This window comes from Phaethon aethereus (assembly GCF_964289735.1).
Source record: "Phaethon aethereus genome assembly, chromosome: 15".
Classification (NCBI taxonomy): domain Eukaryota; kingdom Metazoa; phylum Chordata; class Aves; order Phaethontiformes; family Phaethontidae; genus Phaethon; species Phaethon aethereus.
The window spans coordinates 2,102,452-2,116,167 of record NC_138591.1 but is presented as its reverse complement, the minus strand read 5'-3'; the positions used below and the strand labels follow the sequence as shown (position 1 = coordinate 2,116,167).

General features: G+C 59.4%; 2 protein-coding genes across 2 annotated transcripts; one reads left to right on the top strand and one right to left on the bottom strand.

Annotated features, from left to right (window-relative positions):
* Positions 1 to 561: 561 nt before the first annotated feature.
* GNG13 (G protein subunit gamma 13) lies at positions 562 to 1,417 on the top strand (the record flags this gene model as incomplete). The annotated part of the gene is made up of 2 exons (XM_082006849.1): positions 562 to 659; positions 1,312 to 1,417. 2 exons carry the CDS (start codon positions 562 to 564, stop codon positions 1,415 to 1,417), a joined length of 204 nt encoding a protein of 67 aa, XP_081862975.1.
* A 55-nt stretch (positions 1,418 to 1,472) lies between these two features.
* On the bottom strand, positions 1,473 to 13,484 carry CHTF18 (chromosome transmission fidelity factor 18; the record flags this gene model as incomplete). Its single annotated transcript, XM_082006810.1, has 22 exons — positions 1,473 to 2,162; positions 2,333 to 2,390; positions 3,152 to 3,268; positions 4,224 to 4,368; positions 6,545 to 6,675; positions 7,237 to 7,386; positions 7,493 to 7,717; positions 7,963 to 8,125; positions 8,417 to 8,547; positions 8,829 to 8,927; positions 9,001 to 9,094; positions 9,470 to 9,603; positions 9,758 to 9,881; positions 9,993 to 10,090; positions 10,845 to 11,057; positions 11,770 to 11,911; positions 12,121 to 12,173; positions 12,314 to 12,403; positions 12,540 to 12,714; positions 12,826 to 12,952; positions 13,059 to 13,238; positions 13,403 to 13,484. The coding sequence occupies 22 exons, from the start codon at positions 13,482 to 13,484 to the stop codon at positions 2,026 to 2,028; spliced, it is 2,868 nt and encodes a 955-aa protein (XP_081862936.1). The 3' UTR covers positions 1,473 to 2,025.
* Positions 13,485 to 13,716: the final 232 nt, after the last annotated feature.

Sequence of the window (13,716 nt, the reverse complement as noted above, 5' to 3'; positions counted from 1 at the left end):
GCAGGGGGTACGTGGTGGCTTGCCTTGCTCCCCGAATCAGAGGCGATGGCCCGTGTGAGCCATTTCCAGGGCTGTGCACACGGCCATGCGGAAGCTCAAAATCCTTCCTGGCCCCTGCTCGGGGCCGCAGCCAGGCAGGAGAAGGATAGATGCCCCCCGCTCCCCAAATAGCCTCCGGATGCTATTTGCTGCTCTCCATCCCAAGCAATACCGCACCCAAACTGCAGTCAGATCGGACCAGGTCCTTGCGTTTTGCATGTGCTCATGGGCACAGCGCGGCTACAAGAGGGTAGCACCGCGCGCCCACCCCGTGCCGGGCTGGCATCGGGCCCCGCAGGTAAGTGCAGCCTCTGCCTTACGAAACAACCCCGAAAGCTCCAGGAGCCCCGGGCCGCTCCACCATGGGGTTGGCAACCTCCCCCAGAGCAGGGCAAGGTGCTGTCCCCATCCTGGGGGACCCCCGTGGGGGGATGCAGGGCTGGAGGGGGCAGCGCAGGATGCGGCCGTGGGGTGCGGCACCACGTCCTCATTTTCAGCCCGGCAGAGCCCCCGGCTGCCGCCATGGACGAGTGGGACCTCCCGCAGTGGAAGAAGGAGGTGGAAAGCCTGAAGTACCAGCTGGCCTACAAGCGGGAGATGTCCTCCAAGACAATACCCGAGTGAGTGGGTGCCCACCCTCCCCTCCCGTCCCCGTGCCCCCGCGAGAGGGGTCCGGCTCTTCTCCACCCCACGGCTCGCACCAGCGTCCCCCTTCAAATCACCAGGGGCTCCCGAAACAAGGCGGGTTTAGAGGTTTTTTTGTTCCCCTTAATGGTTCTTCAAGTCCTCCAAGCCCCAGCAGCAGAAACCGCAGCCCCCCACCCCGCAGAGCTCAAAAGAACTAAACCTGTGAAACAAAGTCATGGAAAGGTATCGCCCTCCCTGGTTTGCACCTCACTCCTCCTCGCGGGAGAGGGTCTCAGGACACCCCACCAGTTAACCCAGCCCGCGGCCCCGTTGCTCGCTGGCCTCTCAGAAGCGGGGGACAGAAAAAGAGCAATTTTAGCAAGTAAGTTTTAAAACACAAGAGGAAGGCTGTCCCCACGCTGACAGCACACGGGTGGCCACAGAGGTGGGGGACAAAAGGTTTTTCTTAAACTCACGGGGTGCTCAGCTCCCCCCCCCGAAACCCAGGCGGGTGCACGGGGGCTCGGGCGCTGGCGCGGCTCGCGCTCCGGCGCAGGGTGCGCCCGGCCGGCGCTGGCCGGGTACGTGAACGCAAACCCGCTGGGGACGGGCCCTGTGCCCACCCCTCTGCTCCCCTCGCCGCAGGTTTGTCAAGTGGATCGAGGACGGCGTTCCAGAAGACCCGTTCCTGAACCCGGAGCTGATGAAAAACAACCCCTGGGTGGAGAAAGGCAAATGCAGCATCCTCTGAGCCCGCGCGGGCTCCGCCGCCCCTCGCTCCCCTCCGCTGGATGTACACTTTTTTATTAGCTAGCTTCCCCATACGACTACCTGAAAAAAAACCCTGCCCTCATCTTGTCTGATTATTTTTAGGAGTCAAAGTGTTTCTTTTTTTATACCGGAGGGGACAGGGAAAGCACGGGGGGTGGGCAGCGCGGGGGCACACGCGCAGCAAAGGTTTCTCTGGGGTCAGGCTGCAGTTTCCACTTGCAGACTTCCACTCGCCTCTGCCACGGTGGCTGGCAAGCAGGGAGGTCTTTGAACTGGTAAAGGAAGAAAACTTTTTTATAAAACCTTTTCAATGATTTTAAATATTCTTTTGTGGATTGTGGGATCTAATTTTGCAGCAAAACAGGCAAAATACGACAGCTAAGGGTTTATAAATGAAATAAACAGAACAATACCTCATGATTTTTTTAATAGATACTTTTTTTTTTTTTTACACAAAACAAGTTGGTACTAAAAAAAAAACCAAACCAGGATCACACACACGCCCCCCCCATCCATGGGTTAGAAAGCCAAGTCAACTTATCCCTTCAGTTCCACGTACGTAACTTCCTGGGCTTCCTCTCTGCCCCGCTAGAGCAGGTCCTTGATGTAGATATTCCTCCTGACGGCGTTGGAAACCCCTTCGTTAAACCGGAACCAGACGTCGCTCTTCCCCACGGCCTTTCCCATCTGGCTCTCCATCGACTCTTCCCTCGAGGCCTGAGGGGCTGCGGGGAGGGGAAGATCGATGCCAGAAACTTGCAGAAACTCTTAACCTTCAGACTGCACGGGGAGGGCGGGGAGCTGCCCCTGTTCGGGCACCTGTGCGGGGTCCAGGCACCGCGAGCGCAGGGACCCCCGGCAGCACCCGTGGCCACCCCGTCCCTCTGCCACCTACCCGGGGCCACCGCTGCCTGCTGCCGCCGAAGCGGCCGCCCAAAAAAGTCGGTCTCAGGCTGCGAAAAGCAAAAAGCAGAAGGTGAGTGCGACTCTGTCGGCGCAGAGACAGCCAAGAGCAAGATGAGTTTCTCTCCGTGCAAGGTACAGCCCCCGCGACCCCACTCAGCTCTGCCCCATTTTAAGCTCAGTCAGCCCCAGACAGCGCCCAAGGAGCCCCTCGCTGGGGCTCTTGCGTGGGGCCGTCACCCCACGCTCAGGGCTGCCCCGGCCCCTTCCCCCTGCCAGCGCCCGGCGCAGGACGAAGCCGCCGAGCAGGAGCCAGATGCAAATCCCGCAGAAAGGGCCAGTGGCCTGAGGAAAATGCCAACCGCATTCAAAATGGGGTGGGAAAGACAAACTTTAAGGTTTATCATGCTAAAGCGGGGTTTTATGGATGGCCAAGGTCTCGAAGCTGAGCCCGTGGAGAGGGGTGGCGGCAGGGGACCACCTCGTGCTCCCCTTGGCCGCTACCGGGATGCTGAGCTCTCCCCCCAGCCCCGCACCTTCCACTGAGCCAGAATTCAGCTATTTTAACCCATTCGCATCTCCTTCCTTCCCCACCCCTGAAAGCTTCGTGGAACATGGCCGTAAGTGACACCCAGATCTAATTCACCCCCACGCTGTAAACCCAGCGATGCAATTTCGGGACACGTGGTGCCAAACTATATTAAAAGAAACTGTACGAAAAATATATAAGTAACTACCACTGGAGACGGCCAGCGGCTAGCAGCCAAGCCACACGCTGGTGGGAAATCAGGGAGAAACTGCAGCCCCTCACCTTGTCCTCCACGGCCGCGCGCCGGACCATGTGCTCCAGGCGCTTCTGGTGGTTGGGGGGCAGCGCCGGCCCCGCGTCCGCTCGCTCCCCCGCCTCGCCGAGGCCGATCCCGGGCTCCTGCGGGGAGGAGAGCCCTGAGCGAGGGTCCCCTCGGGGCCGGCTGAGCTCACGGTTTGGGCATCCCCTCCAGGCGATGCGCAGCCCGAGGGCAGGGCACTGCCTCGTCACCCGTCCCGCACACCCTCTCCATTTGCTGCCGGGTTTGACTGCAATATCCAAATGACTTGGCAAGTATTTTTTCATCATTTTCCGTCCCGCAGCAGCACGTGGGATTAGCCTCGGCAGCGCTTCGGACACATGCGCGTTTGCAGTCCCTTTCCCTGGTTGGCACCGCATAAACAAGGAGCCTTCAGAGATGTTTTTGCAGCATCTCTTTGCCCCGCGCATCCCCCGAGAAAGGCCTTGCAAGAAGGGGCTCTCCGGGATTAATTATCCCTGCGGCACCAGAGCAGGGCAGGCACCAGCTACACCCGAGGCGTTCTCAGCCTCCACGTTTGCCCGTTTCCACCTTCTCCTGCCTCCTGCCCGCTGCTCTGCGGAGGATTTCGGCAGTGGGCCGAGTAACTCTGCTCCTGCCGGGGGCTTCGGGGCCTCTGGGAGGATGGAAGTGAAGCAGCAAGGGAACGTGCAGGCAGGAGACAGCAGGTCAGCTCCCCCCCAGACACGTACAAATCGCAGTCAGCCAAACTAAAATTCCCATCTTATCGCAACCCTCGTCAGAGAGTTGAAGGGTTTAAAGCTTTAACTCACAGCGAGCGTTTCTTTCCAGAATTCCTGCAAAAAGATGAGCCCTTCAGGCTCGTCACCCCAGCGCGGATGTGCTGCCCGGAGGCAGATGTGGAGGCAGACGGCTGCGACTTGGCGGGGGGTTAATCCTGGATTTCCCTTGGCAGAGCGAAAGCCACCGGCTGCTTTGGAAACACCAGGTCCCCACAGCGGCCCTAAGGACTTTACCTCCATCGACGGACCCACCACCCCGCCGAAACCACAGGACATTGCCCACCCTCCCTACCTCGCCCAGGTTTCGCGCCTGCAGCAAAGCCTCCGTCCTCCTCATCTTCTCCAGCTCGATCTCCCTGGCGATGAGCTGCTTGGCCTGGTAGGTCAGCTGCCTGCGAGCCGGGAGGTCCGGGAACCGGCAGACGTCCTCCACGTTCCTGTACCGTGGAGAGGAGGAAGCAGAGAAAATGATCAATACTGAAAATAGAAAAGCGTTTATGCCAACTGCAGCCTGACACGGGCACAGAGAGACCCACCGGCCTCCCAACCCCGTCCCCCCAGCCTCTCGGTGTGATCCTGGCCACCGTGCCTCAGTTTCCCCATTGCTGCCCTCTCCCAGTCTGTGCGTGCGACGGCAGCGCTGGAAGATGCCCAGCCGGCCGTGCGGAGCCGGGGTGCTGCAGGGCATCTCAGCTGAATGGGAACTCAGGAGGGATTACATGCTTTTTAATCTCGGTTTTAATGCAAGAAGAAGGAATTGCAGGAGCGTCTGTGCCGAACAGATTGCCCTGAAAAAGCCACAGTCGCATCACAGCTTGGGCACGAGCGGCACCACGACCCTTTGCGTGAACCTTGATGTGCCCGCGGGGAGACGTTTAATTAAGATACGGCCATGAACAGTAATTTTGGCTAATCAGAGCAATTTTATTCTTGACGGCGTTGGTGCACCGGAGCTGGAGTTAGGCCTGTTTCAGAGCAGCGGAAGCCCAGGCGCAGCCCCAGCACCGGTGAGCCAGCTGGGCCGGTGCCCCTGCCAGCTCTAAGTATTTCATGCTTTATTCACATTCAATATTATTCCCCTGAAAATAAAGGGAACAAAGTCATATATCAGATGGCATTGCGCTCACTTACAAATTAGCTGTCAAATCTACAATTTTAAGTTTTAAAGAGAAAACACAGGTTTTGTTTGCCAGAGAGACGCTGGGACACAACTCACAGGTGCCACTGGGACGCGACACCCCTGCAGTCCCCATCACCGCTGGAAATGGGCTCAGACCTCGCAAGAGAAGCGAAGTGAAGCAAAGCAACGCGCCTGCTTGTTCCACGCGGCTCCCAAGGTCCTGTGGTTTCCCCACGGCCACGTTTCGGTGGCACAGCCGACATGGGGAGGGCAGAGGAGGACGGCTCCCTGCGGCTCCCACAGGGGAAAAATAAATAAATAAATAAATAAAGCACTTCGCTGTAATTAGATACAGCTGTTCGATTTAACAGAGGCTTATTTTTGTAATTAACTTTGCACCAGGAAGACATTAGCATCGCTCCTCGCTGTGGTCGGGTCTGTATTACTTCACCGAAGCCTCGAGAGCGTTTACGGCTCTCGTATGTACTTAAAGCACGGTGAGATTCAAGTCTCGCAGCTATTAATACACAAATTCAGCACTTAAAACCAAGAGAGCTCGCTCATTCTCTCATCCTGATGCCGCACCCACAAGCTCCCACCCAGCACGAGCCAGGGCCAGGCAAGCGTACGGGAACATCGCTCACGACACACTAAGCAGCCCCTCCGCAAGCTTTTTGACGACAAAAACGTCTCCAGGCTCGTGTAGCTCTGCTGCACCGCGGCGGGAGGCACCGGCCGTAGCTCCGGCCTTGGCACGTGCCGGCCGTGCCGCGCTGTGACCCCACGCTCTGCCCTGGCCGGGCAAGCGGCAACGCACGGAGGGGAGATGCTGCGTTAGTCATCGTTATTGTGAGAACCTGCAAAAAAAACTTGGGATTCCAGTCCCGACCGCCCTGTCGCTACCTGAAACCAGCCCTGGACACGTCCTCGGCATTTAAAGGCCCTACAGAAAGCTCACAGCAGAAGTCCTTGGAGAGCGTCTCGCTTTGCAAGGAGGGGCAACACTGCCCGGCTTTTTCCTTCCTCTTCCTCTTGGTTTTTCCCGGCGAGGCACAAGTCTGCCTCGGATAACGGGCTCCAACCGTGGCTACGAGCACTCCTGCAGTCACCTCCTGCATGCAAGATGCCCAGGAGGACCTGCTGCCCCCAGCAGCTTCGGCCCCTCCTTTGCCGTCTCTGGTAAGAGGCAAAAGGCGGCTGGCTTCCTCTCCTTCAACCCCATTAAAGCAAAACCAGCCCCACTTCAGGCTCCTGGGCTCCTCCTCGGAAAAAACAAGGCAAAAAAGCAGATAAACCCAGCAGAGCCGCCCTCGGAGAAAGTGGGCTCCCTGCAGCCGTCGCGGCGCCGGGCAGCTCACACCAACCCAGCTGCCATCGCCAGAGAAACCTCTGGCTGCATGAAACCAACTCGACGCCACGATGCTCAAACTCCTTCGTGAACTCTCTGCTGCTATTTTGGAGCCCTACGCCTCCTCCCCACCCTTGGGACTTACGGGTCAAGCTTGTAGACGTACTGGCCCTCGGGCAAGCGCTCCTGGTGGTAGGTGAGGTTGTAGGCCAGCATGGTGCTGATGAGGTCTGCCAGCTGCTGCTTCTCCTTCGGGCTGTAGAGCTGCGTGTTCACCTGGGGAGGAGAGCATCACTAATCCACAGCGACTTCTACACATAAAAATAACCTGAAGCATGAGGTTTGTCTCTGTGTGAGACAGGACAGTTAATACCCACGAGGTTCAGATCTAGTTTAGTTTCTTATTTTTTTTTTACTATATTCTGTACTTTATTATATTCTGTACTTCACAGAGCAGGGACAGACCTCTCTGATGGCCCGAAGGGTAAATGCACCCAACGCAACCGCACGTGCAGGCGAACCAGTGCTGGATGGAGACCGCAGCAGCCCCCAAATCCCTGCTCAGGCCAAGCCACCCCCCGGGGGCAGGGGTCCAGGAGGTGCAGGACAGCACCCTGCACACCCAGCAGTCGGGTATCTCAGTGCTGCAGCCCCGGCTTCTGCATCAGCTGCAACCTCAAACTGACCACGAATTTGGGACAGAGGACTGGGGTGGCTCAGCCTGGCCGATGCAGCGCAGGGGACATGTCCCAGGCCTCGGGGGGGGTTTGCAGAGAGGACACGTCACCCGGGCAGGACTCCTGCCACCGCAGCGAGAGGGGCCCGGTGGGCGCTCACCGGTCGCAGCTTCGGGACGATGATGTCCAGCAGCAGACACAGCACCTCCAAGATGAGAGACTGCTGTCCCGCGCGGCTGCGGGCGCCGGGCGTTATCCCCGACACCATGGACGCGACGAGGTTCTGCATGTGGTTCAGCTTGGCCAGGGCCTGGGCAGAGAGGGCAGGGACGGCTCAGCCGCGGCTGCATCCGCAGATGTCCCCGTGGGTGACAGAGCTGGAACCACGCTGCCACCAAGCCCTCCCCAGTACTTGCCTCATGTTGGCTGCTGGGATAAGCGAGCCGGGGGATGCTGGTGGCTGCGAAGAGCAGGTGGAAAGCCACAGGCAGGAAGGGCAGGTATCGCAGCAGCTGGAAGCTCTGCCCGTGCAGGACAGCCCGGCTCAGCAGGTCGGAGAAGCCCAGCCACTCCAGGGCCAAGCACACCGAGCCAAAACTGGAGTCCCGCAGCTTCATGTTCAGGAAATTGTCGTACAGACCCTGGAAGGGGACGCAGGATTACAGACGGCTCGAGGCCGGGCGGACAGTCCCGTCAGAGCATCCCACTGAGCCCAGCTCCAGTGCAGCACCCCAACACTCCACCCAAAATTAGCACAATCCTACTGCAGGGAGGGATTTCCCGAGGCACCCACCAGCCACAACCCCCCGGATCAGGAGCCGCCCTGGCTCTGGCCGGCACAGCAGAGGAAGGGACCCGTTCTTCCCCCCGGCGCTGGCTGCTCTACCTGGGCCAGCTTCTCCTGCTCCCCCGAGGAGATGGCGAGGTGCAGGATGTGGTGGAAGCGGTGGGAGGACGCGTTGAAGCCAGCCGTCCCCCCGAGGTGCGACAGGTCCTCATCACCCACCAGGAGCTGGGTTGGCAAAGCGGGGTCCATTCCTATCCTGTGCCTGGGGGGAGCCCAAAGGGAAGAGCTGAGGGTGCCCTGGCACCGAGCGGACCAGCAAGGAATATTTGGACCCTTGCAAACAGGAATGAAGGCCACACCAATGCCCAAATATTGGGCACTACAGGGAGCGGCTAAAGAGCATCTGGACACACAAATGTGCTGACGAAGCCAGGTCTGCTGCAGGGCAGACCAGCTCCTCAAGACCTTTCCGGTTTCTCTGCTGCAGGTCTTGGGATACCACAATGCAGCATGCCCCAAGAAGACAGCAGACCTAATAAATCCCCCCTTTTACCTCTGGACCTTTGGGAGCTGGAAGATCTCCTGCCAGATGGAGAAGAGCCCCTTGTTTTGGTCCTTCAAGCCGATCTTCATGGTCTGCACCATCTGCACGCTCAGCTCCTTTTGGCCTCGGCCGTGCAGGAACTGCAACACGAGCGAGGGGCTGGGGGAACACGGGCATCGCGGGGAGCGAGGGGATGCCCACAACAGCTCACTGGGGCTGGGGCAAGCCAGAGACAGAGGCACCTCGCTCTTCCTCCCACTGTAGGCGAATCGCGGTTAAAAATAACACAGGGGACAGGGCGGGCATTTTAGGGATCTGCCTGGGACACAGTTTTTTCCCCTCCATCCCCACCTGAGCCCAGAACAAGCCAAGAGCCACAGCAAGCCCGCGTCCCCCAGAGCCCTCCCGGCGACACCCGTACCTGCAGCGTGTTTATGCAGGAGCGGATGTCATTCTCCGTCTTCTCGCACAGCGCCAGCAGCGCGCCCGTGTCCGCCCGCATGCCCTGCCGCAGGGCGATCTGCAGGAGAGGGGGGTCAGCAGGGAGGGCCCGCCGGCCGGGGGGGCGAGAGGAGCCCTGGGCCGCGCCGCACCTCGCAGAGCCGCTGGGCGAGCCGGGACGGCGCCGTCCGAGGGAAGTTCAGCAGGAAGGATTGCTGCCGCAGCGGCCGCAGGGCAGGGACGTACCTGGCAAAGGGAAGCACAGGGGTCTCTGAGCAACCCAGGCAGAGGAAGGAATCCAGCTATTAGAGGAAGAAATCTCAAATAGAGACGGGCTATTCAGCAGCTGCCTGGACACCACTGCACACTTGGGCATGCACCAACGCAACCGTACGCTCACATCTAGCTACAAGTCACCCCAGCAGATACAAAACCTGGGGGATTTCAGGAAAGCTGAGCATGTTGTAGTTTTACTTTTCATAAAGTACTTCTAAGCCGGAGGTCTGACGACACATGACTCGGAGCAGGAAGGCTTTGGCTGGAAGCAACAGCAGGCGCCTCCTCGCTTGGGGCAGGGGTCTCGGCTCTCCATCCCTCCCCAGATACGCAGGCGATACTAACTGGTCGTTGCAGATGCAGATGATGGGCCTGAGCAGCAGTCCGCCCTCGCGCCGACGCCTCCGGCCCGTGCCGGCTGTTGCCTCGCCCTCCGCATCCTTTCGGTGGATGATGTTTAGCAGCACGTTGATAGATGCCTTGGGAAAAAAAAAAAAATCAAGGACAGAAGGGATGAATTGCTGCTGTTCAGAGGCAAGAAACTGCTCCTGAAACAGAGCAGGGGACAAGCTGCTAAGAGGGCAATAACCAAGCAGTTAATGCAGAAGGTGGCCAGACCCAGGCTGGGCTTACCGCAGGCGCGCCGTCTATCTCATCGATGATCAGGCAGTTGGGCTTCTCGTTGGCGCCCAGCACAGATTTCATCTGGGTGGCAGCTTCGATGCGGGTTTTGAAAACCTCAGGGCTGCGGTCGTCGCTGCAAGAGAAGCCGGTGCCAGGCTGCTGCGGCACGGCACCGCCGCCGGCACGGCACCGCCGCCGGCAGCTTCTGGGGCAGGGCATGGCTGGGCAGCCAGCGCAGACTCACCTGGCGTTCATCTCGACGGCGTTGTACCCCGCGTGCTTCGCGATGACGTGGGCCAGCGTGGTCTTTCCCAAGCCGGGTGGGCCACAGAGCAGGGCTACCTGCGGCAGAGAGGTCACGTCAGCCCGGCAGGCAGCGAGGCAGGGCTTCCTCCAGCACCGACCAAGGCTGCCATGCCAGGTTCTGCAGCCTCCACCCCCGTCTGCTTCAGCCCTTGGTCGCTGCTGCACTGGTTTGCGTACACACAGGGAAAAGGGAAAGTCACTGGAGGGAGAATATAACAGAACGCCTCAGAGGTGACGGAGTCATCCCGGCAGCCGCTCTCATGCATATGTTTAAATTTGCAGGGCAACAGATAGAAAAGGCTGAACAAAATCCCCCCAGAATTACACTCCCAAGAAGCAATGCTGTGCGTATCTATTTTTCCCCATTTTTACATCCTCTCACTGGGCAGGCTGAAGCTGGTAAGCTGGCCTGGGTATGTTATCTCTGCTCCCTTTAGCATTGGAGCATCATTGCTCTTTTCCAGATGCAGAAACTAGTGCAAAGGCACGTCACATCTGCTGCTAACAAAGTCAAGAGCAACCTCTGGCTTAAAAAGGGCACGTCTTTCCTCAACCGGCCCATTAATCTGGCTGTAGGAAGTCTGTTCCCCTCCCCTTGTCACCACGTTACCCAAGATGAAACAGAAGAAATGAGAAAACCCCATATTGGCTAAGAAGAAACAAGGAATCCAGTTTCTCCTAGATCTGTAGTGGAAGAGAAGAGAAAGGGAAGACCCTGCTTCTCACCTCGGCGGCAGGATGAGGGGGATAGGAGAGGAGACCCACTGCAGCAGCGTCCTGTCCTGCTCACCTTGTATTTGGGTCTCTTGTGCTGGTCCAGCTCAGCCTCCAGAATCTCCTCTGTGAGCTGGACCTTCGTTTTCCACTTATTCTGCTGTTCCTTGGGCTGGCTGAATGGAGGATGAGCTTCAGTGCTGGGCTTGGCCTTCTTCACAGCTTTCTCCTTCCCGAACACCACCGTGTCCCAGAGCTTGAGCCACTTCAGAAGGCAGCGGTTCGTGTACTGCGCGTCGGGCAAGAAAGCAAGCAAATCCCATCAAACCTCGGAAGGATCCGGCCAGGGACAGAGAAAGGCCTCTTGGCTTAAAGCTTTTTAAGCCTTCATGGCTTAAAAACCAGCGTGGCCTGCCGAGGAAGGAGCCGAGCCCGGAGAGGCAACGCAGAGCGTGTCTGCCCACACCTCGGGCGCACAACACGTCTGGGGAGAGGCTGCTCGGGTTTCCCCTGGCATCTCTCTGGGACAGCACGGGAGCGCAGCTTCCCCTCCCGGCTCGGCCACCATCCCACAGGGCAGCCCAGGACAAGTCACAACAGCCCCATCCCTGTTATCCCTCGTCTGTCTCAGCTCAACCCAGCGCTTCTCAGCCTCTTCCATAATTTCCAATCCCTACAAAACTTCTAATATTAAAAGAAAAAAAATCAAAACAGCCAACAATTCCTGGCTAAAGCCTACCCAAACTTTTCCATCTTATTTTGGTCAACTTTCATACTCTCTTTTGTCACAAGGTCCACAGCCTACAGCTGAAACCCCTGCCCCGATCACCCGGACTGCCCCTGGGCAGGGCTAGCACGGACAAAGCTCCCCCACCAGCGCCTCCGAAAGCCCCGTGATCAAAGGCAGCACCACAAAACCTGGATCCCACAGCATCAAGAAAGAGTTACGGAAGTGGTAAATCCACCCGAACCCCAAGCCCCCACTTATTCTAGCACCTCACATCATCACTGAGCAGCTCCATGTAGCGCCGAGGAGTGAACTTGTCCACCCAGAGGCAATGCAGCACAGACTCCTCCTCGTCTGCTGGCTCCGCTTCCCCGCTGGGCTCCAGGCTCTCAGTGCTGGTCTCGCTCTCGAGGCAACTGCAAGAAAGAATTAACTTGCCCCAAACCACCCAGGGAGTCAGGGGAGGGCTGGGAATCACACTCAGCCTTCCCAAGATGGGGATGCTGAGGGCAAAGAGGCTCCTCTGCTCACAGGTCCCCAAAGCTTGGACCCCAGTGAAGCATCTCAGGAGCCGCATCCAACAGCGTGGCAGGGATAGGAGTGGGATTTCATCCCAGCATCTCACCTGTTTATTATCTCTGTCAGCTGCTGCGACGCCTCCAGAACACACCTTCGACGCTTGAGCACAAAGAGGGTGAGACGGGGGTCAGAGACGCCCCGCTAACCCGCGGCTGCAGGGAGCAGGGATTTGGGAGCCAGTGCTGTGGCTATCCAGGGGTGGCAGGGGAAGATGGGAAGGTCGTTGTAAGATGTGATACCTCTTCATCCACTTGTTCCTTCAGGTAGGAGAAAGGCACCCCTAGCAAGCGGAGCGGTCTGCGTGCATTCCAGCCCAGGCAATCCGGGAGCTACGAGGACCAGAGGACACATACCAATGTTCACACAGATGCTCAGCACAAACATTTCATGCTTCATCAAAAGATCCCCTCCTGAACGGCATGGAGGTCACAGAGAAGCAAGCTCAGCCTTCAGATCCCTCCTTACTTCCACCCCTGTCCTGGAGGGATCATCCCTCACGACCATGAAGACCCTGGTGCCTTCCGTGGATGTCACGTTGATGTAGTCCTCCAGGATGGGTGGCCGCTTGAGTACCCGCTTCTTCTCGGAGGGTGGCGTGGTCTGCAGCGGGACCATGCCGCTCATCTCCAGGAGGTCCAAGCTGGCGAGTGCCAGGTTCCTTTAGCAGGGGCGAGGGAAAAGGGCCCTTGAACCCCACCAAAGGTGGGGGTTTCCCTTGCCCCTGCTAAAAGTGGGGCTCAAGGTGGTCAACCTGTCAGTCTGGAGAGCAGAAGGCACCTCCGGGCCAGCATCCTGGAGGACATCAGGAGCCAACTCATCATCTGCACCAAAGCTGAGCTTCTTAACAGCTTCCAGGCGCTGCCGCTTCAGTTTCGGGGCTGTGAGAGACATCAGGGCAGGAAGAAGAGGAGAAGCATGGCTGACGGTGATCAGCAGCACCAGGGGACTCATCAGGGCTGCAGACCTGGCTTGGGCCAAACCTACTGCGGGCTGCGGGCGGTGGCGGGGAGCCGGATGCGACGCAGTCCCGGTCCCTCTTCCTGGGGTTGCTGCCCCCCGGGCCGCTGCCCCCGACGGGGTCCCCGGGGGAGTCGAGCTCCTCTGGTGGCTGCTTCCTGCCCCGGAACTGGGAGATTTTGGGGCCAGCGGGTGGGAATGGGTCATCTGCAAGAGGCGTTACGCGACGGCGCCGGTCACCGGAGGGGACACACGGTGGGACGGGCGCACGCGGCTCCGCGCCCGGCCGCGCAAAGTCCGGCTCCTGCCCGCTCCCTCCTTCCTTCCGCCACCGCCGCCGGTACTGGGCACGGCGCCCCAGCAGAGCCCACCTCCCAGCTCGGCCAGCACCTCCAGCTCGGCCGCGAAGCGCTGGTAGAAGCCGTCCTCGGGGCCCTCCTCGGGGTCCGCCATGGGCCGCGCCGGCACCACGCTCCGCGTCCCTCGCTCGCCCGCCCGCCCCGCGCTTCCGGCCGCCGCGCCGCAGCCGAGACGCCGCTGATTGGACGCGGCGCGCCGGCCGGAAGCGGCGCCGGCGCTGATTGGACACGACGCGCGGCTAGACGCGGTAGCGGCGGCGCTGATTGGACGCGACGCGAGGCCCGGGCCCGGCGCCGCCGCTGGGTACAATGTAGCCGCTCGCTGC